At 40.2% G+C, this 26,402-nt stretch overlaps 3 protein-coding genes and 1 long non-coding RNA gene across 4 annotated transcripts; 1 reads left to right on the top strand and 3 right to left on the bottom strand.

Annotated features, from left to right (window-relative positions):
* Positions 1–294: 294 nt before the first annotated feature.
* LOC148327353 (uncharacterized) lies at positions 295–2,963 on the bottom strand. The gene is made up of 4 exons (XR_015845865.1): positions 2,798–2,963; positions 2,634–2,663; positions 1,712–1,755; positions 295–1,637 (listed from the first exon to the last, which is right to left on the bottom strand). It is a non-coding gene; the product is annotated as an uncharacterized LOC148327353 (long non-coding RNA).
* A 1,192-nt stretch (positions 2,964–4,155) lies between these two features.
* On the bottom strand, positions 4,156–6,880 carry vhl (von Hippel-Lindau tumor suppressor). The gene is made up of 3 exons (XM_088308413.1): positions 6,453–6,880; positions 6,143–6,265; positions 4,156–5,550 (listed from the first exon to the last, which is right to left on the bottom strand). The coding sequence occupies exons 1-3, from the start codon at positions 6,637–6,639 to the stop codon at positions 5,357–5,359; spliced, it is 504 nt and encodes a 167-aa protein (XP_088164539.1). The 5' UTR covers positions 6,640–6,880; the 3' UTR covers positions 4,156–5,356.
* A 1,874-nt stretch (positions 6,881–8,754) lies between these two features.
* Positions 8,755–12,073, top strand: LOC148327351 (oxytocin receptor B-like). The gene is made up of 2 exons (XM_088308411.1): positions 8,755–9,724; positions 10,736–12,073. Exons 1-2 carry the CDS (start codon positions 8,812–8,814, stop codon positions 10,942–10,944), a joined length of 1,122 nt encoding a protein of 373 aa, XP_088164537.1. The 5' UTR covers positions 8,755–8,811; the 3' UTR covers positions 10,945–12,073.
* Positions 12,074–13,298: 1,225 nt separating this feature from the next.
* On the bottom strand, positions 13,299–25,769 carry crbn (cereblon). The gene is made up of 11 exons (XM_088308410.1): positions 25,663–25,769; positions 25,334–25,452; positions 25,062–25,264; positions 23,738–23,887; positions 22,377–22,539; positions 21,981–22,043; positions 21,813–21,897; positions 21,561–21,676; positions 18,924–18,988; positions 17,451–17,582; positions 13,299–15,378 (listed from the first exon to the last, which is right to left on the bottom strand). The coding sequence occupies exons 1-11, from the start codon at positions 25,733–25,735 to the stop codon at positions 15,195–15,197; spliced, it is 1,353 nt and encodes a 450-aa protein (XP_088164536.1). The 5' UTR covers positions 25,736–25,769; the 3' UTR covers positions 13,299–15,194.
* Between the last annotated feature and the right edge of the window lie 633 nt (positions 25,770–26,402).

Here is a 26,402-nt window from a genome sequence, read left to right as displayed (position 1 = left end):
GGCAAATTTTCCATTTGAAAGACAGATTTGCAGTTTAGATGTACATGAATAGAAATGTGCCTTTCATCCTGATTTGATTTAATTGAAATCTCTCCCAAAATAAATAAATACCAATGGAAACCGTGGCTGTCCGTTTTTTTGTATACAATTTGTCTGTGGTCATTTTTATCTGACATTTTCAAAATCTAAAAATTATATTATTGACTCCTCCCAAAGTTATGACATAAACTAAAAAGTCACTGTACAAATGGAAGTTTTCGTTGTGAAATGACCCACTTTTAATATTTTTGTTTAAAAACAAAGAAACAAAACAAACAAAACACTGTAGATAATACAAATCCAAAAGTATATGTATAGATTAATGCACGTTTAATTCTTACATAACTAATCAAGAATATGAGATGAACTTTGCCTTTTCTGTACTCTGGCTTCCTCCTACGTTCCAAAAACATTCATATGCCAACATCAGCCATACCTAATAACAAAAAGCTCCACAAGAAAAGACCGGCTGGATGAATTGGGCAATATAAGAAGTTGCAACAACTGCAGCAGTTAAAGAAAAAAAAAGTTGGTTTGACTCTGCGTGAATTTTTTTTTATTAAACTCATTAAACGCAAGGCACAGCATTGGGAAATTAAAATCCTCTCAGACTTTGGGTAATCCCAGAACTGTTTTGTAGGCACCAAGGCTATACCCTTTATCTGTAAGTGAAGAAATATTGAATGTTTAAAACTATCATTAAATCAAAAACCACAATAAGCTTAAAAAATGATCGCTTATGGATATCATAGACTAAATCAGGGCTGCCCATTAAGTATATTGTGAGATACCAGTAGCTTGTGAAGGGACTGAGGTACCTCAGAAGAGCAGGCGTGACGTAAAAAAATATATTAATATAATAATAATATAATAATATAATATATATAATATAATATTTAAATAAATGCTTCCAGTGACGTCAGCTGCCGGGGTTTTGATGACTCTGTGTGTATCTGGTTATTTAAAATGGATTATATTCTGAATGATGTTAAAATAAAAAAATCACTTCACCTCAATGGCATTTTGAAAGAGGATGTACTTCCGCCGCCGAAGAGTGAAGTTACTCACGAAAAAATACGTCCAAGCAAATAAACGAATTTGATTGCACGGTTCATTTCGACCCCGAGTGGAAGGTGGACTCTCCGGGGGCACTTTTTTTTTCGAAAGAAACTGAGTTTGGCTTGACAACCTACCAGATGTATGACAAAAATGCCATTTTTAAACATGAACAAAATACGTGCATACATGCTCTTAAATTAATATATTTCATTTCCCATAATGCATTTCTCGATGCATGTACGAAAGATCCTTTCCTAAACCAACAACAAAGAGTTTGAAGCAAACAAAAATAACCACATAGTGTTATTTTGACTGCTATTCTTCCGTCTAACAAGCGTGTGTGAATGCATGGCCATTTATGGAATTTATGACATCGGTGTTATCCTGCAGAAGGAGGTCAGACCGAGATTCACATGAGGAGTTTTTCTTTTCCACCAGCCAGTAGCAGAAGCCTCTCCTGGCACGTTTGTTGAATACATTCCTGTACACTGGCATGTTTTGAGGCGGGAAGGAGCTTGTCCGTGTTTTATGACGCTGACCTGCAGGAAAGGACACGGGACATAAAACTGCCATGGGCATGACAAAAAAAAAAGTCAAAAATGATTTAACCTACTGTATGTTTCCTTGCAATTCAGTGTGGTTGGTTTATTGCACCTACTGTATGAGCAAAAAAAAAAAGCATGAATACTGTTATCGACCATATACTCGTAATTTGCAGATACTGTATGTTTTTAGGGGTAGGGTTAACCCACCCCACCCCTCATTTGGCCCCATTTTCCGTGGAAAACACATATTGGAGATTTATCAGTGTTTTCTTAGGAGTGAGGTTTAAATGTTTTTTTTATTTATTATTCTCAAATGCATTTCAATGGGTATCACTTATACATGGATTTTCACTATTTGTCAGCCAGCCTGATCCATATTTCCTGTGAATAGCGGGGGTCCACTGTACATGGTTGGAACGCAGGGGTATTTTATTTCATTTTATTTTTTTTTATTGAAATACAACATCAAAACAATTAGCATAAAATAAATTATAACAGAAAAAAAAATATATTAATTTATAAAAAATATCAATTAAAATAATTACCAGAAGGAAAACGGGAACTACTTTGAATGAATCCCCCTTAAACAGTCATTTAAACTTGAAATAAAGATAACGCTAAATATCAGGAACAGCTGAGCCGACCCGTGGCTGTTTCAATTTTAAGGCTTGAAAATAATTTATTAAATCTTTGCACATACACCAAACCCTGGTTGGAGAACACTGGCATAACCCGACTAACCTCTGGTCAACTAAGTCTTGCCTACCAGCAATTACATCATGGCGTTCAACTGAGCAGGCCCAGACTTTACGCTGAGTAAACTTGTGCTGCGAGATTTTTTTCTAATGTAAATTACATTGATCTATAGAATATTTTACATAGCTGTGTCTTTCAAAATGGTACGTGTAAGTGATGTGTAATACACCGGTCCCTAAAGGTGGATATAGCATTAGTGATGTAACGCCAGTGTTGACAAGAGGAACATCTTACCATTGTTCTCATCTTGCTCCAGTGATCAGTCTGGAGATGAGAAAACACAACAGGATCATTCCTTGGCCAAAATGTCATGCTGAGAAAGCATCATATGATTAGGATCAGAGCAGCTAAACAGACGGAGTGTAGGACAACTTCAGACAAGTGACCCCCAGACTTACTGTGCTCTCCTGAAACGACTCACGTCGAAGATTTGGTGGCTTTGTCCGGATTTCATAACCCGCTGCGATCTGCACTGAGCCCACTCGCTCTCAAAGAAAAATGGGTTGTGTTACTGAGTTGCCTAGCAACACAATTTACAACACTACCCTTGCAAACGCAAGTGCACCGAAATGTGAGATTTCAACATAGATTCTTTCAATTTTTTGCAGTCTTTCCCAGTTGACTTTGAAAAAGGTCATCAGTGTACAGTCACATGAGACTAGACAAACAACCACTCCCACTCGCACCTATGCACGATTTCTCTTGAACGACCCAAACATTTTTGGAATGTGGGATGAACCCTGACGACCAGAGAAAACCAACAGGAGAGGTCTAACGGCATCACGCAACAGTCAACCCTGTACTGTATCATCGTTCGGCTGATTAGCGGACCCTCGATCCTAGCTGACTTCAGCATGAGAAGGTGGAAAAAACGAGCCTCTGCATTTCCTTCCAACAATGGCTAAGCATTGCAATTTATTTAACTGCTCCCAAAACAGTAGAAAGCTGCCCACTGCACCACCCTGTCATTAATTGTTTGTTTACATGAGCCCCTTTCACACTACCTATAAAAGTAACGATTTTTACCCCCTGTTGTTCTTTCTAATCATAAAATACATGGAGTGATTTAGAACCAAGCATGACACATTCAATTTTGTTATGATCCAGTGAATCCAAAGTTGAACTTTCTTGCAAGAATTCCCAAAGTGTTTGGCGCACTTTCAACACCACTCACCACTAATAGAACACTATGCCTACAGTGAAGTACGGTGGTAGCGGCATCATACCTTGGGGCTCTTCTCTTCATCTGTGAATTGGGACCTTTGAAAAGGCAGAAGGACTTATCAACAGTTTAAATGATTAAAGTTAGCTCCTACCTTCAGACCTTTCCTAAACATGGCAGGAAAAGCCTACTAGAAACGCTGAAATGTATTTGGGGTTCATTGGAGGCGCTTTAATCGGTCACAAGTAGGCTGACTCCCATTTAACATGAAAGTGGAGTGGTTCAATCTGAACAGACTCCAGATTCCAGTTAGGAGTGTGCACACTAGTGCAACCACATCAGCTCAGTTTACTTTTCCTTCCCCTCAGTTATAGACCACATTAATGATGGACAAGGTTTTGAAATTATTTCTCTTTGTTTCAATGTTTTCAATATAAACCTTCGATGTGAACAGGGGTGTGTAGACTTTCTTTATGGTACAGCTGTAACCCAAAACGGATTGTATACATTTTTTTCACTCAAAACTTAACATGTAGAACACCATAGTGACAACGTGAAAAACTCATTCTCAATCTCATGCACCTTTGGCAGAAATTACAGTATAAAATGTGCTTTATTGTTTCATTTCTGTCTCCACCACACGTGAACAGATTGTAACCGAAACCAAAGATTTGACAAATTAAGACATATACAGGAAAAAATAATGAGTACTAATTAATACAATGCGAGGTAAATAAAATCTGTTCATAAAATCGACACATGATGTAGTCTCAACTGAATTTTGTCGGATTTCGAATAAAAAGTCAAATTATAATTAATTGACATACAAAGTCATAATCTAAATATTCAGTAGTTACAGACATCTATTCAGTGGAACCGCAAAATTTAAAGAATCTAACCCTGAACCCGAAAATAAAATATCACATAAACAAATCCTGTGATACTTGAGATAAGTGAGCATATTGAAAGGATTTACTTGTTTTTTCTTTGGCTTTTTCGAGGACAAGTGTCATGACAAACACAGTATTGCAAATGGAATTTATTCGACATAACATTAATAAGGCAAAACTCTGGCAACAATTAAGATTTTTTTAAAAATTACTCAAACTTTGCCTTCTGATGGGAGGACTTATAAAAGTATAGCATACTCGATTCTACTCTATTTATGGAAAGCGCTTTGTCGTAGCTCCAGTTGTTGTGAAATGCTCTGACAAAATTAAAGTTGTATTGTATCGTATCATATTGGAAGATTTTTTTCTTCCCCTCAATATTTTTATTTTGCTGTGGCAAACCCCAATTTCATGGAATATGCTTGTTGATGGTTTATTACCACTTACAAGCAGCAGAGGTGCATTCTATAAACTTTTGTCTCGCTTCTGGGTTTTAGAGGACAGCATATGTCTTTGGGTGTAAAAAAACTCCCCAATTGACCATCAGCTTGCTACTGATGGCGTGAGTTGACCGTCTGGTGCCGGGTTGACGGTGAGACAACCTCTAAGGACCAAGACTTACATAATCATCTTTCTGACAAAAGGCGATGGGTTGCCCGTGTTTAATGGGCCAATAAAAACGCGGCTTCACAGAAGACATTTTAGCTCATATAGCCCACCTTTCTATTTCCGAGAGGAAATGGAGCTGACGAATGGCAACAGATTAGTTTACCAGTATCTTTTGCTGTAAAGAAAGGTGGTCGTTTCTGTAACACCTCTTACCATCCAATGAAAAGGAAAAGTTCAGTCTTCATCTGCTTGCCTTGTTGCTGAGCTCCAATTCAAGAGTCGGAGAGTGATTTTAATTACTCCCCCTGGCCTTGGATTCTGTCAAGTAGATGGCGCTCTACACGTTGATTCAAGCGACGTAGACTTTTCAACAAACTGGGCGGGTCTTCCAACTCCTCGATAAGGCAGCGCGCTATTTCCAAACTTCTATAGTCCTCCGGCCGTACCAGGCGTCGGGTGACCTGAAGAGCCCGTTCCTTGAGGCTGTAAACTGTGTTATTAAATAAACTGTGTTAAATACTGTCCATGCTTCAAACTTTAATCATTTTCTAATTTAAGGGTAGACGATATGGCCTTTAAATAATATCAGATTACTAATTTTAATTGCTTCAAGCACAGTACAAGCATTTGACATTATTCAAAACAAGTTTTGCCTTTTAAGGGTTTATTTGCCCCTTGTGGGGACTTGCTTCATTTCTACAGATACCAAAAACAAATCATCAAAAAGTATGCCACCAATGATACTGGCAGCATTTCGTCAAGTCAAGCCCGTATGTGACTGAGCGGCAATTACTTATAAATATCTGAGAACGTAGCGATTGCCAGTTGTTTACCAAAGTTTGTTAAATGTTGCAAAGACATTTGGAAATGTTTTAACATTTGATGACAACAAGAAAAACGGTTGACAAAAAGTAAAACTGCTAACATCTTTTCAACCTTTTGCGACATGTACAAGTATTAGTTCTGGCCGTTTAGAAATTGGCAACAAATGAAATCAGGAGGGGTAGTTCTCACAAGCGTGCTCATGGAGGCAAAAGGGGGGGGGGGTGCGCGTGTGTGTGTGCGCGTGCGTGTAAAGTTACCTGGCAGAGTAATATTTACAAATGCAGCACCTCCACCATCTGCCAGAGCAGGCAGGAAGAGCTCTTTGCCGTTCACCCTCAACAGGTCATCACTCTCTACATCTTTGAACATCCACGGGTGGCCTGGGTGGGTGGAAGGAGGTCAAATTCACAAACACGCGTCAACAATATTGTTAAATGGCACCAGTGATTCCTAAACACGATGCCGCAACATCAGATGTGCTGCGGGATTATCTAAAAATGATCCATATCACAATCAATCAACTCAATCGGAACGCTTTAATTTTGTGCAAGGCAAGGGTTATCTTACCTACGTAAGTGTTCATTATTCGTCCCGTTCTGGGCTGCAAGTCATTGTATGGCCGTGGCTCCCCACGGAAATCAATCCACAGCGGCTTGACCACTCGAGGACTGCAATTACAGAACACTAGACTCATTGGAATGCGAGTGTGGAGGGATCGAACCAGGGGGAGAGACGCGTCTCCATCTTGCGACATCAGTGCTGTATGCCAATTAGCGCTAATGTTAACTTGTTTCAAGACTAGAACCAGCTGCGTCTAGCAAACGCTAACTAGCCTCGAAATGCTAACTGGAACAAAAATCAAACGTTTGTTACTTAAGTACACCGATTAATTTATATCATTTAAAAAAGCATAAACTCCACAAAATTAAAAGAATGCTCCCTCATCGCGTCTCAACTAGTATGTTTACAAGTTTCACATTTCCGGTTAGAAGTCACGTGATACCAAGCTTGTTCTTCCGTATGATTGGGCGAGTGCGTGGTGACGTCATTCTCAGAGTTTAATGACTGAGATGAAACACATTCAAGGGGAGTGAATCGAAGACAATCCCGCTTTATTTAGTATTTGCCCTGTGTCTTCAATTTAAAAAAAAAATATGTGTTGGAAAAAATGGACGTATTGCAACCTACTGCTTTCTTTGACTCGTGTTTTTGTGAGTGCGGACGGTTGTTCGTCTTTGTGTGCCCTGCGGGTGGCTGGCAACCAAGACTGGGTGTACTCTGCCTACTGCGCGAAGATAGCTGGGATAGATTCCAGCACGCCCATTCCAGTAATAATAGTTAAATAAATAGACATTTAAGGGCAGCAAAGTGGACAATATTTTTATTCATCAAACTATTGAGCCAAGCCACATATTTTATATGAGAAAAAAATCAAGGCGCACCACCATACAAAAATGTCACACAAAGAGTTGTGATGTGTATGGGGATGTGAATCATTCAGCCTTATCTTAACCCGGTTTACTACACTGTGTGAGATTTTAAACCCATGCCTGAGGTAACACTCACGTCACAGGCATCAAAACACCAAATTAGTGGCAGCGTTTCGGAAGGATGATTCATGTTCTGAAGCTGAGCCCAAAGATAGTTCAATCAAAAGGTGTCGGAACTTGACTGGTAACGTGGCTCATTCAACATCCTCCACAGACCAAATATATATTCACAAAGACAGCTTCTCAAGCTCCAAGGAAGTGCCTAAGCAGCAACCGTATAATTCTGAATGTGGATGTATGTAAATGTGTACACATCTGGCTGTAACTTCAATGGATATAGAAAAAGTCTACACACCCCTGTTCAAATGTCAGACGTTTGTGGGGTTTGTTTCCAAGGCATTAAATAGACCATGCAATACGGTGATGACAGTCATCATCAAGTGGAGAAAATATGGCACAACATTACTAGGAACTGGTAGTCCCTCCATAATTGATGAAAAGACGAGAAGAAATCTGGTGATGGGGGCTGCAGAGAGACTGACAGCAACACTGAAGGAACTGCAAGAATTTCTGGTAAGTGTCAGGTTAAGTATGGCACTTTGTCATAAGAATAGGCAATAGGGTTGGGTGGCAAGATGGAAGCCTCATTTGAAAATGAATAAAAACACACTTGAAATGCGCTTTAGGATTGCTGCTGGAACTGCGGATGTTGTCTATAGGTGAAGAGAATTATAAACAGCTCCATGTATGAGTCAGTGGTAGCAAAAGACCTTCCTGCTTCTGCTACAAAGTAAAAAAAAAATCAGGAAAAGCTTAAAATAACAATTTGAAAACTGCACCCTAAAAATAAGCGATATGGCCACGATATTAGTCCAATTCATGGTGCAAAAGTATTATCTTGGTCCCATTATTTTATTTTACAATAACATTTAACAGGGGTGTGTAGATTTTTATACCCACTGTGTCTGTTTGCCTCTCTTGTTGTGTGTCTCTGACAATGAACCTATCTGTTGATCTGACTCTCTATATGTCTGGCATTTAAACGCTGCAACACCTAAACCCAGTAAACTTTAAGAATCAAGTTGCCTTTATTAGATGTTTAAATGTACCGTGGAAGATCTTTCTCACATGCAGTATTTGCTGTTTAGCACGAACTACGTTAACAGCAGACAACAGGAAGTTTTTTTAAACAAAAAAATATTAACATTATTTTGAATGTGCAATGCAATGATGATGATAGCTCCACCCTTGTGTCAGCGTTTCATAAGTGGAGCACGCGCACACACCCACGCTCACGCACACCCACGTACACCCCCCCCCCCCCCCACACACACACACACACACACACACGCACTTGATGTTTGCACCCTGAGCTCACTCCCACTCTGCACATCTGACTTTAGAAGTGGTGCAAAGGCAGCCACACTATTTTACGCATGCAGCTACTTTTTAAAACAGCAGATTCTGAATATTTGCGTGCACGCGGAGCATTTGATCACATGCCTTGTGAGAGAGAGATGATTTCACTGGCAATCAACCACAGCGAACAGGCGGATCCGAGAGACGAGACCCTGGCCAGGGTAGAGATCACCCTTCTAGCCATCATCTTCTCCAGCGCCGCCGTCCTGAACGGCGTCCTGCTGCTGGTCCTGTGGCGGCAGCGCAAGCACATGAGTCGAATGCGCGTGTTCGTCTTCCACCTGGCGCTGGCCGACCTGGTGGTCACTTTCTTCCAGGTGTGCCCGCAGCTCATGTGGGACATCACGGACAGGTTCGTCGGACCGGACCTGGTGTGCCGCCTGGTGAAGTACCTGCAGGTTCTGGGTATGTTTTCGTCCACCTACATGATCGTGGCCATGACGGTGGACCGGTACCAGGCTGTGTGCAACCCCATGGTCAAGTTCCAGCGGAAGCACCGGCGCATGAGCGCAGCCGTGTGCGCGGCGTGGGGGGTGTCCCTGGTGGGTAGCCTGCCCCAGGTGTTCATTTTCTCCCGAGTGGAGGTGGAGCCCGGCGTGTTCGACTGCTGGGCCAAGTTCGTCCAGCCGTGGGGGCTCAAGACTTATATCACGTGGACCACTGCGGTCATCTTCGTGGTGCCTGTCATCACGCTCGTTTTCTGCCAAGTGCGCATCTGCAGGGCCATCCAGCAGAACCTGCGTCGGAAGGCGCGGCGCGGACTGGCCGGCCCGCTGCCCCCCAGATCCAGCGGCGCTGCCGGCATGTCCAAAGCTAGGGTGAAGACCCTCAAGATGACCGTGGTCATTGTGCTCGCCTACGTGGTGTGCTGGTCCCCCTTCTTCACCGTCCAGCTGTGGTCCGCCTGGGACCCCAATGCACCCAAGGAAAGTAAGTGCCACTATATCAACATAAAATAAAAAAATAAATAAAATAAAATAAAATACAATAAAACTGGGGGGGATTTAAATACACAAAATGAGAATGTTAGGGTGCCGTGCCCTCGCCCCACTTAAGTCACGGATCTCTGAAAATAAAGATTTTTTTTTTTTTACCATAGCTAAGTTTGTGTTTTGAAATACAATTGTTGAGGTGTTTATCACTAAAATTTAAATAAATATATAAATATATTAACAATAATATAATACACTACAGCCCCTGGCACAATTGCCGAGGGACAAACAGAATTCTGTAGCAAAAGAATTTGTACTTTTTCATAACAATAAACGGTAACCACACACAGACCGTTTGAACATGTTAAATAAGGATGAGTAACATTTCCTTACAGGAAGAATAAAAGTTGTTGCAGAGACTGTCTAGAGATCAGGTGGCACGTTTCAAAGCGATATGTAAGCACGTCCGCCATATTGGATGTGGCCAACGTATTAGCCACAAAACCAGCAAATTATAGTCATGAAATTAAATTCGAATGACATAATACACTCAAAAGCTATGCTTTAGTATTAATCATACCAGTTTTGGCTTGATGATACATCTCTAATGAGCAAGTGAACGATGCATGATGATCTCATACTGGGGTGTTTCTAAGACAGTGGTGCCGTCAGAATTTAATTTGTTCTTTGGTCATGCTCGTAGCTACGCAGAGGATAAAGAAAACACTCTCTGATTGTGGCCACTGTTGTATTGCTTGTCTAAATGTGTTTCTGCCGAAGCATTTGTGTTGAAATGTCTGTTGTTGTGCTGTGCCAATGTGGCGGCCATGTTGCCAGGGGCAACTTTCCCCTCAAAGGCAATGCATGGATAATGAAAATACAATGTTTGCATTTCTCAAACGATTTCCATGAAGTTTACTGCTCTTTTTAATGTCAATATTTTTTGATACAGCTCCAATCTTAAAAATTGTACAGGTGTTTCTAATGTAGTGACCTGTTGTCGCTGCAGGTGCCACGTTCACCATCCTGATGTTGCTGGCCAGTCTGAACAGCTGCGCTAACCCCGTCATCTACCTCTTCTTCAGTGGTCCACTTCCTCTGAGGCTCCTCATGCCGGTGTGCCAGCGGCGCTCCTTCACCAAAGACTCTACACACGACGAAGCCACGCTGGTCAGCACTTTCTACACCAGTTTCAAAACTCTCACCACTGACAAGTGACAAAAACGTCTCAGGTGGGGAAAGCTGGAGATGTGGTGTTGATGACCCAACCTGTACAATAAAACTACAGCTGGGTTACATTGACACCTGAAGCATCCCATGCACATGCTAATTTCCCAGGTTCTCTCTGGACTGGAAAGGTATCATTTGTCAGTGAGACGTGATATTTTAAATACGGCATCTCTCGGGCAAGCACAAGTGGGTGGCCTGCATGGGGAAGCGTGTTCCAGACGCAGGATGTTGGCCAAACACAAGAGGGCAACTGTGCCGGAGGCGCGGTGCCAGAAAAGAGAAAACAGATTCCATTAACAGTCATGTTCCATTCATTTGTTATGGCGTCACTCGACGAACAGAACATTCGGCAGATAACTGCTAATTGAAGAACCAATACAGTGGTGCCCTGAAATATGATTTCAGTATGTTTAGTGGCAACAGGCTGAACTCAAAACATTTTTATCGAAAATAATTGTTACCCTTTTAAAAAGAACGGAAAATCCATTACAGTAATCCTCCCTCCATCGCAGTTGTTACATTCCAGACCACCCCTCAAAAAAGACACGGCTATTTAATTAAGCCCTAGGCATATTTTATAGCATTTCCAGCATTGATTATTTTTTTTAAAGGTCATTAAATGCACTTTTAACATAATATAAACACATTTAATCACATGTCGCGAGAGAGCAAGAGCAACAGATGACACAAAAATATTGCATCGTACATTGTAAAGATACTTCAATGTGTTTACAGTAAACACTGTTTTTTTTTTTTTCAAAACTAACAAACTTATCATCTTATAATACACATCGTCATGCTTAAAGATGTAAAATAACAAATGTACCTATAGACCACGCAAGTAAATTTTTTCGAGATTCTTTTTTTAATGCTAAAAATATACATACTCGTTTTGTATCGAGCACATCCCATTTAAATAATAATAATAAAAAGTATATTTTTTCTTTTTCTTAATTCATATATTTCATAGATTTATGAATTAAGGGTTAAGTTCAGCAACAGGTGGAATTTTGTCTATCTACAAACATGATAGCTACAAATTACAACGCATGGTAAAATCTATATTGCACAAGTTTTTATTGGTCAAAATTAATAATTAAAATATCTCTGAATACTTTTTAAAAAAAATCAGCATCAAAAATATATTTAGAGAAGAGACACATAAATCCATCTCTGATTAAAATCTGAAATTATTCACTGTAATTTTCAACAACTACTATGGGCTGTGCAGAAAGACAGTAAGTACTTCCCGTTTCGTACTGCTTTTAAATTTACACCACCTCAAACTAAATTGCGCCGCCAGTGGTCAATACTGAAAGTACACACAATGTAATTCTTTTTCTCGGTCAATACAAAAAAAAAAACTTGCCAAATGATTACTCGTATCTTGAATACCTGGGAAGTTGGGTCACTCGTATCTCAAGGCACCACTGTCATGTACATTTATTCCAAAACACAATTTATCAAGCATGAGCACTAATAGCAAAAAAGCTTAATTTTTGCTTATTTGATTATAGGACCTTATTACGTCATGTGAGAGTTGGGCTCATGTAGCCCTAAACATGATTTACTGTATATTTAATACAAAGTGATTAAACTATGAAATTAACATGTACAAATAAACTTTTCTCATTTGATGTTGGAGTGTTTTTCTGTTTGTATGACAGTCACCAGTGTTTGAGTGGATAAAAAAAAAAGTCTACACACCCATGTTGAAAAGACGGAATTTTGTGATCGAAAATGAGACCAAGAGAGAAAATTTTTTCACCATTGTGACCTGTTACTTGTACAACTCAAATGAATAAAAAAAAAAAAAAAGAGTGGAAGTAAAAATGAATAAAATTATACGGTTGCAGAAGTATGCACACCCTTTTACATCTGGTATGCGGCAGTGTTCAGAATTACAGTAATCATATTCAAACACAGATGGAATTGGAGTCAGTACTCACCTGCCACAATTTAAAGTGCCTCTTCTTGAACCCAAATAAAGTTCAGCTGTCCATGTCGGCTTTTTTTTTTTAATTTATTTTGCTTAATAAGAAAAGTCTGAAAATTTTGTGGAAACACTACAATATGGGAACAGTTAATTCCTTCCACCTTCGCTGAAGGCCGCAGTACCAGATGAAGAAAAATAGTCCCAAAGTTTTAATTTTAGTAAAGTGGAAGTTGCATTAAAAAGCAAATAAAAAATATCTACCCATCGATGGCTTATGTCTCGAAAAGCACATATCAAATCACTTACTTGTACTGCAAGAAACCACAGTCGAATTCTTCTGCACGGCCATTAAAGCATTCCGGAAAAAGAAACTGTGACAGTGGAGTAAACACACGTCACCAACCAGTTTCATCGAGCATGGGACTTTACTGGAGGGAAACACAAGCACTTAAAACCAAACAAGACAGCTTTGTATTAATGTCAAGCCAAGACAAATGTGCATGAGCCTCGCTCGGCTACAAATGCTCGTCGTGGAGGTACGCTCAAGCTCAAATCATCAACGAGGCCCAGTGGACTGCACGCGTCGTATCCAACCAACAAAGATGTGTTCGAGTCTCACCACGCCCACGTGAACCACCTACTGTCTGTCCCATGTGGTCTAACATCTACACTTCGGTCTTTTGAACCAAAACAACTAAGTGCAGTGGAACCTTTCAAGCCGAACGATACAAAAGTTGTCCAAGCTGGGAGCTCAGTTCAGCGCGCGTCTAAGCACTAACTTTTCACAAACACAAACAAATGAACGGCGCGTTAAGGGAAGGAGAATATAAAGAGAGGGGGAAAAAATTAAAGTAGTAAGACTTTTCACCATTTGCATTGTGAGCAAAGTTGTGATGCAGTTTATTGTTTTTACATTCTGATTCAGAAAACTTTATGTACTCTCACAGGGCAAATGTGCAATTTCATATTATATTTTACAGTGCTAATAAAGTTTTTATGTCTGCGACAGTTTGATTATTTCCTATGGGGGGAAATCGCTTCGAAATGGATCCTGCGTTCAACGTTAGAGGTTCCACTTTTACATGAATTAAAATGCTTGAATACAAATGAATATCCAACCTGTGTGTTTAACATAAGTGGCAGCATAATCGCCACACAGACAGCAGATGATGCAGCTAGGGCATAAATACACGGGAGCGAACGCATGATTTAACTTTGCGATCTTCACACATATTCAGGTCGTTCCTCGCATGTTTCATTTTGGAGGCGAGTCACTCAACGAGTAAAACACAGACACTTCATTTTCCATTCTGAAAGGAGCGCGATGGCAGCCCGACATGACGACTTTTTTGCAAGTTTACGCGTTGTGCTTCATTTAGAGAAATGCCGCTCATGTTTCACACCATTTTAACGGTTATTCTTGCAGGACAGCTGGGCATAAACAACAAGTTAAAAAAGGGGCTCAATTATTGATGCAAATGTGGTTGATAACTGACAGAATGGACATTGCGCTCGGTTTAAAAGCTTAGACCATCGCAAAAAAAAGGGGGGGGGGGTTGGCACTCACATCAGAGCCTCTCTGAATTTTTAACAAAAATCCAAAGAAAGTCTGTGGATGATGTTTGGCGGTGTTGAAAAGAGCAGCAGCACTTCAAGAGAACGCCGTCATGTAGACATAGAAAGGACGTGATTTTTGCCAATCATGAACTTACTGTACTTCTCTGGCTTGATATTCAGAAAGTGACCTTTTAAAAAAAGGGTCATTAGGCCACTCACTCGAGGTCATCACATGAAGTCATTTCCAACTTATCGGCATACAAAAGTACAACCGCTTTACTTCCAAGATTCAAAAATGACAGGCATCATTACAGCAAAAAAAAAAAAAAAAAAAAACTTCTCTCAATGGGGTATTCGGATTGACTATTTGTTTGCTCGAGCTCCAAAACCCTCCGCCATGTGGAAGACAACAGCTGGAGGGCCCAAGCATGACACTCTCATTTTGCTTTTCTGTCAGTGTGCCCGCTAACAGATGTGCACGCGCGACGGAGCGGCAGGCTCAAACGACCACAAATGAGAAGCGTGTCTCTTGTCGTCACCAGTGCATCCACATATAAAGAAGCTTAAAGAACAACCCGCCTTCCTCCGATAGCATACGCTGCTCAGGTGCCATGTAAAGGTTGGATGACCTTTCCGCTAATATGATGGATTTCCTGCCGCAGGTGACAGCATGTGATGTAGTGATTACTTGGAGGCAACACAACCAGGCAGGAGATATTACACGACGAGGACGGGGGGTCAGATGTCACAGGCAGAAGAGGCGAGAGTCGTCCCGCCCGTCCTCACCTTCGTCGGGGGGGATACGGGGAAGCAGGGCCGAGCGAGTCAGACCCCAGAAACGAGGTGGAGATAAGTCCTTCTTGGTGGCGGTGAACTTCCAACCCATGTGAGAGCCGCAGCTTCGACATTGGGCGATTGTCCAAGCGTACCTGAGCAGAAGAGGTGGAGCGAATTCAGAATCCATTCAGCAACAACTAAAATCGAGTGTTTCTGAGTCTTTTGCAACTCCATCCATTCATTATCTGTACACAACCAACAACGTTGGACTTTTGGTATGATGTTGTTTTTCTGAAATTCTGCTACTTTTACCCCAGATGTAGCAAGATGCACATCTTCCAAAAGGTTCAACATTTTTTCTTTTAAAAATAAGAAGAGCCTTTATGTTAGTTTTGTTCCGCAGTGGCTTGTGCTTTGGAACTACGCTGTGGATGTCATTTTTGCCCAGTCTCATCCTCATTGTTGGGTAAAAATTGAGTTTGTGTTGTTCTGGGTCCTTGGTGACCTCCTGGATGAGTCAGCGCTGTGCACTTGGGGTCATTTTTGAGGGCCGGTCACCTCACCGCTGTTCCATGTTTTCTCCAATTGTGGATAATGCCTCTCTACCTACGTGGTTTGCTGGAGTCCTAAAGCTTTCGGAATGGCTTGGAACCCTTCTTGCAATATTTTGGCCCACTTCATTTCGTAAGGCACTTTCTATTTCAGTGACTTCTTGATTGAACACTTCTGGGTGTAATCAGGCTCCGGGGTGTGGTCAGGGAAAATGAACTCAGCTTTCCGAAAAATGTGATTAGTAATATTTCATTCATTATTTAACAAATACTTTTTCCCACAGGGCAAGGAAGCTTATAATAGTTTTCCATCTTAATAAATAAAAATGACCATTTTAAAAAGTATACATGTCTTTTCTTTGTCTATTTGCGCCTGTTTGATGATCTTAAATAGGTGAAACACTGACTTTGATGTGGACAATAGGCCTAATCACGATAATTACTTTTGTCGACTTAGAACTCGATAAATAAACTGGATACACTCCCATTCAAATGCCAAGTTTTTTTTTTTGTTGTTTTTTTTTTTACACACAATCAATTCAGTTGTGCTGCTTCTTTCCTTTCCTTCAGTCAACTTGCTTATTGTTGTGGAGGAGGCACTCATACACACACATACAGACAGACGGGTTGAAGCGGAGGGAATTAGAGTACTGGAAGCTAAGTTGTCTGACAACTGCAGTTGTACAATCATAAAAAGTTGAGCGTCATAAATGGAATTAATTCCAACCCATAATGCCGCGACGATTTGGGAATATTTAAGATTCAAGCCAAAGCCCGCCATCAACCGGTATGTCACATTTGCATGAAGAACTCGCACCACAACAAACCGACAGCTTGTAATTACACCGCCTCATTGATCGTGTGGCGTGCGTTATCGTGAATGACACTGTTGAGAAGGCAGCTTTTACACAGCAGGCAATGAAAAATAATTGTGATTTAAAAGACAGAAGGTAGATTGTTGAAATCAAAGAAACAATCCAAATACAACAAAGTAACTTGTGGGGTACCTCAAGGACCGTCCCTGGGACCAATACGTTTCCTTCTTTATGTCACTGACTTTTCAAAGTGTTTCTAAATTGTTAAAATGTATATTATTTGCAGATGATATGACTTTATTTTATCCTGGGAAATTTTTTACATAATGTACTACAAGTCATAGAGAACGTGTTTAAGAAAATAAGTAAGTGGTTCAACGCAAATTGATTGTCTTGAAATTATAGACAACAATGACTGCACTAAGAATCGCGATTGAAAGGAATAATGACATTAAATGGAAATGGAAGCACGTCAGATTAATCAAGACTGGTTGTCAGCCAATCGCAGGGCACACATAGACGAACAATTTTTTTTACCAACTTCCATTATGTGGTAACTCAAGCAATATGGCAGGGATTCCACCTGACAACAACAATATAAAGCATACTTAGCGCATGGCACAGCAAAGGTTGCTTAGGTTCCGAAAGGCCCTATATATACCCAAGCTACTACATTATTATTATCGTAAATGTCAATTCATTCTGGAAGACAGGCAGATGATGTGGCTTTCTACTTAATAACAGAGTATGGCTACTACTTGAATTTAAAAACCTCGTTGACGCTTCTGAGTCAGACTCAAGTTTTTGTATTAACTCTCGTCACAGCGGGGTGCAGGAGCTATAAAGAGAACTCGTTACCCTGGAAACCAGCTATGCAGTGTGGACGGCCTGCCGACAAGGTTGAGGTTGTTAGCCTTGTAGATGGTCAGAGTCTCGTGGACGTAACCGTGTGGATTGACATAGGCAGCCATGGGGCCGTACAGAGACAAGCTGGGGGATGACACGTGCACAATTAGGTGGAGAAAACAACGAGTACATGAAAGGACAAATGCTAATTAATAGAGATCTCAAATCCTTAAAATGATTTCTTTCAGTGTTCCAGTGATAAAGCGACAGCGTCCCTTGCCATTTTTATGCCACACGTTTCTGCTCCGTGTTATTTCACTGGCCCACGAAAGCTCACGACAGTAAAATGCAAATAACAGTGTAACCTGAAAAATAAAGTAGCAGGCCTCATCTTCTAAAAAGACTGTTGTGTACTTTCTAAAAAGATAAGATCTAAGTTGACAATGTTTTATTGTCATTTGTGTCATTAAATTTGTAGTAATAAATTTGTTTTTCAGTTTAAATGTGACCCAAAAATATGACCATTTGTTCAGTTCCGCTGTTATCATCCGCTCCCTGAAGGCAACCAGAACTACGACGTGCCACGTGATGCGGACACTTTCGACACCCCCGGTTTAAGATACAGCTCCACTTTAAAAGTCAACAATGAATGAAAGCCATTTATTAAACGTCTAACCGGTCATTGAATGCAATTATTCTGAACGGATTTAAGTACATGAAGTCTGGCTCCAGTGCGTGTCTGGACAGTTTCAAGAGCGCGACACAAATGAAGTGTCGTGTCGCTGTTACATAAAGGTGGGCCGCGTAATGATGTAACTTCGGCTTCCCGGGAAACTAATCACTTCTGATGTCGCTGTAATTAGGTTGATTATAGACTTATAGTTAGGCTAAAGAGATGTGACAAAAAAAAATAAACTTGGGAGTGAGTCAAACTGTCCATTAGCAGATATTTATGAGAAATTAGCTTGTCTGCAAAGCGCAGTTGCAATGTCGACAGTGAGGTCTTAATCATATAATGACTGCGTGGAAACTTATGTTGCTATTCTACATACAACGCCATTTTTTTTTTTTTTTAACTCTAACCAGTTTGGAATTGCAAAAGAGAATCAGTCCTTAAATTGTATTACAAGATAAATAAAGGTTAAATTTGAAATAATATAGTAGACTATGAAATGTTGATCTGACAAAATTGGAGCACCTTACTTTATATTTACACTTAAAACTAATCGCTCTCTATTCTATCCAGCAATATTTTCCACCAAAAAAGGCAAGCGATTAAATGTGCACACTCCCAGTGTCCCAAAAATTTTACTTTTGAAATAATGAATGACTAAAAATAACTACCAAAGGGAGGTCTGCTTCTCTGGTTCTACTAACTCAATTTATGACTTCAGGTGATGAATAACTTATTGTAAAATGTGATCAAATCAACGTAAAGTTTTTCTATAAAACAACTGACAACCTGTCAAGCACATGCTGCCTCACCTGAATATCTCATTTTTGGTGGTGATTTCAGTGTCTTGGCACTGTTTACAGCACAGTGATGTGCACTGAGGAGGAAAGAGAACGCATCATTAATAAAATAAAATAAAATAAAATAAAAAGCAGCATTCCACAATACAGTCGATAAAATTCACAACAAGAACTTGGTCATCTAAAAATAAGTATCAATTTGTCTTAATGGGGGGGAATAACTATCAAGTCCAAGTTGGGGAGTATGGGAGGTTTTTTAGGTCGTGCTTCACGCAAGTGTGCATCACCTCTAGTCCAAGAATAGCCAGCGTAGAGGTAAAAGCGAGCATAATATGTTCCCATTAAGGCTGCTTATTACCTTCAATCACACTGTAATAAAAGCTGCGAGAAGTGGCAGGCTGACAGCACATCCAGGACGTACATATGGTAGTGCATTATGTGAGAGCTTCAGTGGGGTAGTGGCAAGCATTTTGTCATGTGGAAAAGCTTCAATTGACATTGACCTGTGCAAAAAATGAGCTTTTGCAACTGCGCCGATAAAAATAAATGGCACAAACGCATTTATCATGCAATGGCCACGTCTTAAAATTTTAAAATAGAAAATGTTACTTCAAATGGTGCACCACCAGGGGATGTATGAATCATGAGGGTTACTAGAAAAGAATGAGGAAAGACCAAAATAGATTTTTTTTATTTTTTTTTTTTGTGTTTCTAGTGACGCCATAGCGTGGCTTCAAAAATGTTGGTTGCTATATGAAATGAATGATGTAGCGGTGAGCAGAGGAAACTGAATGTCGGGCGCATATCACTCATTACCATTTTAACATGGAAATCTTGCATCAAGGGGACAAAACCTTGATGTCCTAATTTAAAACCAAACAGCAGCCACACTAAATGTCCTTTATAATCGTAAACAACATTTAAGACATATTATGTAAATGGACTTTTTGATTACTACATTACAAACAGTTTGGAGTCTGGAGTGGCAGCGCCTGCCCACCCATCAAGTGTGAAATTAATAATCCAGTGTTGGTTTCGTGCAAGTCTTATTCATTTACAGCTTGGAAGACAAGGGAGAAACATCTGCTTTGCTGCAGGGAGATCTCACTGTCTCCAGAAGTCTTGAATAACACCGTAAAAAAAGTTGTTTGATCTGCTGCTCATTGCTTTTATTTCAAATTGTTGCTAGAGGGGTTGGAAAATTCACTAAATCCAGCCGCAAAGTCATTGAAATTGCCGTCACTGAGTCGCCGCTCGCTTGGCCACAATGCTCTTTGTTCGCCCTGGTCGTCATGGTGATGAAAGCCATAATTGCCACTTGCATGAAAAATGTCAAACACTTTGATTAAGACAGCAAAGAGCTGTTTCAAATTGGGAAAGAATTGCTTCATTGTCTCCTTTGAGAAAAATCCTATTTTATGTGCACTGTATGCACCACTCGAAGTAAATACAAATTAGAAATTGGATTACCGGTAAATCATAATCTGCATTGGGAACGGAAATGTTCAAATGGATCGTATTTGATGACAGACAAACTTCTTGAGCCAACTCAGATTATTATAAACTAATTAAAACAAGACAGAACATGAAAAACAAATTAGATCGTATTTAATCAAAAGCAAACAAATGTTAGTCAGTCATTATCAAAAACTTCATCAACCTTAATAAAAAAAAATCCCAATATTTATTTATTAAGTTATGAATAAACAATTATTTATTTTATATATACACATCATAATGGTAATGTGGGAATGCTAAATTTAATACTATTATTTTTATTATTTATTTTTTCAAAAAATACCGGTGATGAAGAAACTTTTACAGAAACTCAAACAAATGTGAACCGAACCATACAGTAAGTCTGATGCACTGGTCTTGGTGTGCAAAGACAAACAACAATACAACAAGTGATGCGGATATTAAAATGCTTTAAGAATGACCGTTTGATTAAATATTTACATTGTCCATCCATCCATCCATCATCTGTACCGCTTCTCCTCACTAGGGTCGCGGGGGGCGCTGGAGCCTATCCCAGCTTTCTTCGGGCAGTAGGCGGGGGACACCCTGAACTGCTTGCCAGCCAATCGCAGGGCACACAGAGACGAACAACCATCCGCGCTCACACTCATACCTCGGGGCAATTTAGAGTGTTCAATCGGCCTGCCATGCATGTTTTTGGAATGTGGGAGGAAAGCGGAGTACCCGGAGGAAACCCACGCAAGCACGGGGAGAACATGCAAACTCCACACAGGATGGGATCGAACCCACGCCCGATGCTGTCTCTCACTAAGAGGCCATCGTGCAAACCAGCGGGCCACCGTGCCGCCCTATTTACATTGTAAGAAATTTAATTTAATTTTAATGTATTAAACTGGTTATAATCCCTCAAGGAAAATTTCAACCCACACCTCAGAAAATAGAACCAAATCACACACACACACGCAGGCATGCAAGAAAGCTGTCAGAGTGAACAGTGCTGCACGGCGCCACTGGAGCTGCCTTGCGGTAGCCAAGAAGCAGAATAGCACCTCTCCCATAACTAACTGCCATTTTGCATTCTTTCTGTTAGCTGTTCCAAATATTTCCGGAGTAATGAGTGAGAATGTGGTGGAGATATATATATATATATCATTTTTTTTTTTTTTTTACCCGATCCATTATGTCCAGCTCACAGCGAAGCCTCTGGATGGCACTGCCGATTTTCAGCAGCTGCAGCCGGAGCGAGTCGTCTATGGGCAGACAAGCCGCTACTCTGTAGGAGAAGTCTGATAGAAACCAGACAGGAGGAGAAGAGGTGTTATGAAGGGGAAAGGAAGGATAACACAAAGAAAGAGACAGATTGCGCGTGTGCCTCTGTGTACATGTCAGCCATCGTTGCAATAAACAGAGCGGGAAGTTAACCTATAGCGTTCGTTGGGAGAGAGTCATCCTTCAGGTTCTCGTCCCACTCGTGGAGTTGCTTTTTCACTCGGTTCATGAGCGACTCCTGCATGGACGGAGGAAACCACGTGTTTACATTCACCTTCAGATTGCTGATGTTGCTTTGACAAATTGTTGTTGAGTGCTTACAGAGTCATAGAGGGCGTAGACCCACGGTGGCCAGGGGGTCAGACTGGCACAGTGAAACTTCCGCTGAAATAAACAACACACGGCCATTAAGTCAAGAATATCACACCAAAAAGTATACATACATCCACTATGACTCAATGTGTAGAAATAGAAAAAGGTTATAAGAATGTTCGGTTGGACAGGACATGGCAAAAAAGAAACAGCAAAACCAAACAGTGTCACTGATGATGGCACTGGAGTGAAACCAGAAGGATCGAAAACATCGGCTATTTTGAGGTACAGGTCAACTTCCAATGTGTTTGGATTTAGGACCAATGAGATTCATGCAAATCATGAAACATTAATTTAACTGTAAAGACAAAGTGCTGGGCAAGTGTATTAGATGTAAATTTGGACCTGTTGGTAGTTATTCCACCAACATTCTGCCTGCTTGTAGCTTTGAGTTGGGGGCTTGGAGGAAGGGTGCACGACGAGCCTGGAGAGGGGCGTTAGCTGAACAGCGGACAGGGGATCGGGAAGGATTCGTTCTGGAAGGATCTGGACTTTGGCCAGTCGAATCCTGAAAAAAAAAAAAAAAAAAAAGAAAATAAGACTGCTGTAAGAAAATGGTCTCACTTTTAGATGTAAAAACAGCAGAAGGTATTTTAAAATAATTAAAATGCTACATTTAAGAAATGACAGCTTTGTCGTCACACTGCAGCCACTTGCAGTATGACGAACGATCAACAGGATAACTTGCTGCAGGGTCATTTGTGAGTATTATAGGCGCCACGATCAAAGAGCGGAAATGTGTCTTTATGAGCAGGGAGCTTCACTGACATCCTAAAACATTTGTGATCACGACAGATATCATGACGATGACAAGTAAGGAGGTTAAATTTCCTCATCGAGGCCACTGTGGTATACAGCACATCAGGAAGCAAGGAGGATAATTAATTCCTGAAAACTGTAGAAAACTGTATTAGCATGTGTTTCCCCGCTAGTTGTCACTTGTAATAGTTGCATTTTTGATTTGCATGACCACCCCAGTTTTAATTGCAAGCACAAATCAGACAGTCCATTTCTACTACCGACCTGGGCTTGGTGTGACAATTACACAGAGTACACGGATAATTCCAGCAATTAATTATTAAGCTATACAAATTTTTACTCAGAAAAAGGGAGCGAACTCTTTGCATGTTAACAGAAATATCAAGAACACGTTTAAGTATAACATACACAGGCGTAATTTCTCATAACTTCAAACAAAAGTTCCACATCGGATATAATGTGAATTAATTTGATCCAGGCTCAAACTGTCACCAACTGTACTATTAACAGCACTATATTAAAACTAAACTAAAATAAAATTGCCCATCCTTTAAAGAGCGTGACAGACACGCGGAGACTAAAGTGACACGTTTGCAGAACTATATTGCCACCTAGTGGTGAGTGTTGAAGAACACCACAACTTGAAATTTGTTATTATTAAATTATATTATTATTATAATTGTTTATATTGTCTTAAGTAGCCAAAACCATTCCCATATGATCCCAATAAGTTCACACTACTCCTTAACTGGTACATTTCTGTGGTATAGAATGACAAAAAAAAAAAAAAAAAAAAACACCAAAGAAAAAGCAAAACAATTGTTAATTCTTGGGGTGCTTTGTGATCAAAGATTTTAGTTTGCTTTTGAGGACTAGTTTTTGCATAAAAAAATTGTTTTAACCAATACAATTTTTGGTTTGTGATTTATGAGATGATTCCAACATACCCATCTGCTTGAGTTCTTATCTCGTGGACTTTGAATCTCTGCCTGCCCACAGCTTTCACTTTGACTGTCTCGATGCCGTACTCCTGCTCCACCCGATATGCGTAGATTTCTGCTGTTGTTCCAAACTCTGCCTCCGGCTCACCTGCATCACTGCCAGACACAATATACAATACAGTAGTAAATAAAAGTTAATTATGCTTGGAGGCAGGGCTTTTTTTTTTATTATTATTATTGAGTAGAACGCGCCTGTTGTCTTAATACTGTTCTGGAGTGACGATTGTGCACTTTTCATCATTCATGAATGGTTCCTTTTATGAGAATAGTTAAATAAAGCCAGTGAAGGTTAGCGGTGTGATAATGTATTGTTACATCTTATTTTTATTATTGTACTACCAAAGGCACTTAACTTTAGTGTCTCACTTAACACTGTAAAAAACAAAATGCCGAGGACATGACATGGGAAATTTCTTTTAATTGTGACCACAATAGATGGACACAAAGCGCAAAATTGTGGTCACAAAAGACAAATTTGTAGCCGTAAATTGGGGGGCACCAAAAAAGGGGGTTTGCATAGTGTGCCATTCAATCTTGGACTGACACACACATTTCAGCGATATGCAAAGTACTGTAGAGTCTAATAATGAGTTTGGTGACTAAGAAGTGCAGTCTACATGTCTACATATGATTGTTTCATCTAACGTTTAAGTGATAAAGTCACAGATTTGTTTGCATTATTATTGCAATCTGTAAAAGTTCATCAACGTTAATTAAAGTATCTAAACTGTCTTACATATCAATTTGTGGTTCATTTGCCTTTATTTTTTAATAAACCTAACCTATAAGAACAAAACATTTATGTATTATAAATCTGCGTTTATTGTAACACAAAATACTTTTTTGCTTGTTAAAAAAAGAACACAGGAAGAGGACCTTGAGAAAAATTCATACATATTGAAACATAATCACAAAATTAAGGTAGGAAAATGACATTTATATTATTTTAGAGTTGTCAAAATTAATCGAGTCATCAAAAACTACTCAGTCATAAGAATGAGTTTACAAGTACTGTAATAATTGAGTACTCGTTTAGAACGCTGTTTGATTTAAATGATCCAAATCGTCTTATTTCAGCCGCTCCAAACGTAATTATTTAATCTCTGGTGTCGTATTTCATGAAAGCAGACATAATGTGACAGATATTTTGCATTTCAGACAAAAATGGGTGATCGGATGTAATCAAATTTTCCGATCTCATTCACTTTAAGCACGTGCCACTCCAAAAGGTCTCTGCACAGACCAGTATATGAGTAGACTGGCCATGTACCTGTGTGCTAGCACAGCAAAGGTTCGATCCTTCTGTATGACACTCCTCATCATGCTGACCTCCTGCGGCCTGAAGAGCTGCAGGGGCAGTGTCTGTCCAGGCACCAGCATGACAGCAGTGTGTGGCAGCACAGGGATGGTTTGACAGCTGTCATCGTCGTGGACGGTGCGGCCGTGAAACTCTTCCATGTCCGAGCCCAGGTACTGTCAAGATCGGAAAGCGTCGGCACCAAGTAGACGTGTGACAAAAACAAATGCTGTTTAGTCACTCACGGCGTGTGAAGTAGGTAGGCTAGGGTCAAAGGTGATAATGCTGGGCTTCGTTGCCTCCTCACTGTCTCGGTCTTCAGTCTCCATGTCATCTTCCTCCTCGTCTTCCTCCTCCTCGTTGCCTGTTTTGGCATAGCAGGAAATACAAGTAAGAGAGGAGGGAAACTAAAGCGAGCTGAGATGAAAGCAGCTGAAGAGGGTGTGTGCGTGTGTGTTGGGACTCAATGTGGCCTGTTATTGCCGTAAAACGACACAAATTGTTAGCTGGAAACCACTTTTTCCTGTGAGATGATGGGCATAGAATCCTTTCAACCGGCGAGTTGGCCGCGTACCTGGAAAGAGCTGTAGCTGGTTGCCCATGTTGTCGTTAATGTTGTCTTCGCCGCCACCCCTGTCGTCTGCCATATCCTTGTGTTTACAATGCCAACTCTACTTCGACGGTGTGAAGTGCGACGTGACAGCGCACTGGCTCTATAGCGCCCTCTTTCGAGATGGCCGAGTATGTAATACTATATCCAAACGGTATGTCCAAACATTTAAAATGGAAAACAACTTTGGTCAACATATACTGATAATTTAAACATATTTAAAGGAGAAAAAAGCCCCGATGTGGTGCTATTAGTGAAAAGGCAAACTTAGTGGTCAGCATCTCACTTTTTTGGTAACGTTCATATTAATAAAAACAAACCACATAAATTCTCATTTAACTTCATTTTCACCTTTTATAAAGTGTGGTCTGTCTTTCATAACCGCATTGAACTGTCATGCTGCAGAAAATTTTAATTCAGATGCCAACAGAAGGTAAGTTCTTAGCAGTGTGGTTTCCTTGGTTTTGTGAAGCACATTGACATCTTGTATATCAAATGTATATAAATGAATCTGCCCTGCCTTTTTAATTTGCATAACCATTTCAAGCATTACGACTAGTATATATATATAGCAGCGCAATCACAACACAACACGCAATGCTATTTATTAAATAGATGCACCATTCAAAGTATCACTTTCCAGTTCGTGATATTCCATCAACGCACCAACCATATTTTTTTCCCTAACTTGTAGGTTTGATATC

This window comes from Idiotropiscis lumnitzeri, chromosome 11 (genome assembly GCF_059441095.1).
Source record: "Idiotropiscis lumnitzeri isolate Australia: NSW breed Sydney's pygmy pipehorse chromosome 11, RoL_Ilum_1.0, whole genome shotgun sequence".
Classification (NCBI taxonomy): Eukaryota; Metazoa; Chordata; class Actinopteri; order Syngnathiformes; family Syngnathidae; genus Idiotropiscis; species Idiotropiscis lumnitzeri.
Note: the sequence above shows the minus strand (reverse complement) of the source record. Positions and strands in the feature narration are given on the sequence as shown.

Bases quoted from the DNA above. Each gene is read 5' to 3' on its own strand.
- vhl (XM_088308413.1), bottom strand. From the start codon at position 6,639: ATGTCGCAAGATGGAGACGCGTCTCTCCCCCTGGTTCGATCCCTCCAC. The intron at 6,266-6,452 runs GTAAGATAACCC...CCACCCACCCAG, and splicing joins AATAATGAACACTTACGTAG to GCCACCCGTGGATGTTCAAA. The intron at 5,551-6,142 runs GTAACTTTACAC...TTAATAACACAG, and splicing joins TGTAAATATTACTCTGCCAG to TTTACAGCCTCAAGGAACGG.
- LOC148327351 (XM_088308411.1), top strand. From the start codon at position 8,812: ATGCAGCTACTTTTTAAAACAGCAGATTCTGAATATTTGCGTGCACGC. The intron at 9,725-10,735 runs GTAAGTGCCACT...TTGTCGCTGCAG, and splicing joins CCCCAATGCACCCAAGGAAA to GTGCCACGTTCACCATCCTG.
- crbn (XM_088308410.1), bottom strand. From the start codon at position 25,735: ATGGCAGACGACAGGGGTGGCGGCGAAGACAACATTAACGACAACATG. The intron at 22,540-23,737 runs GTATGTTGGAAT...TTTTTTTTTCAG, and splicing joins ATAAGAACTCAAGCAGATGG to GATTCGACTGGCCAAAGTCC. The intron at 15,379-17,450 runs GTAACGAGTTCT...TCTTCTGCTCAG, and splicing joins CTGCATAGCTGGTTTCCAGG to GTACGCTTGGACAATCGCCC.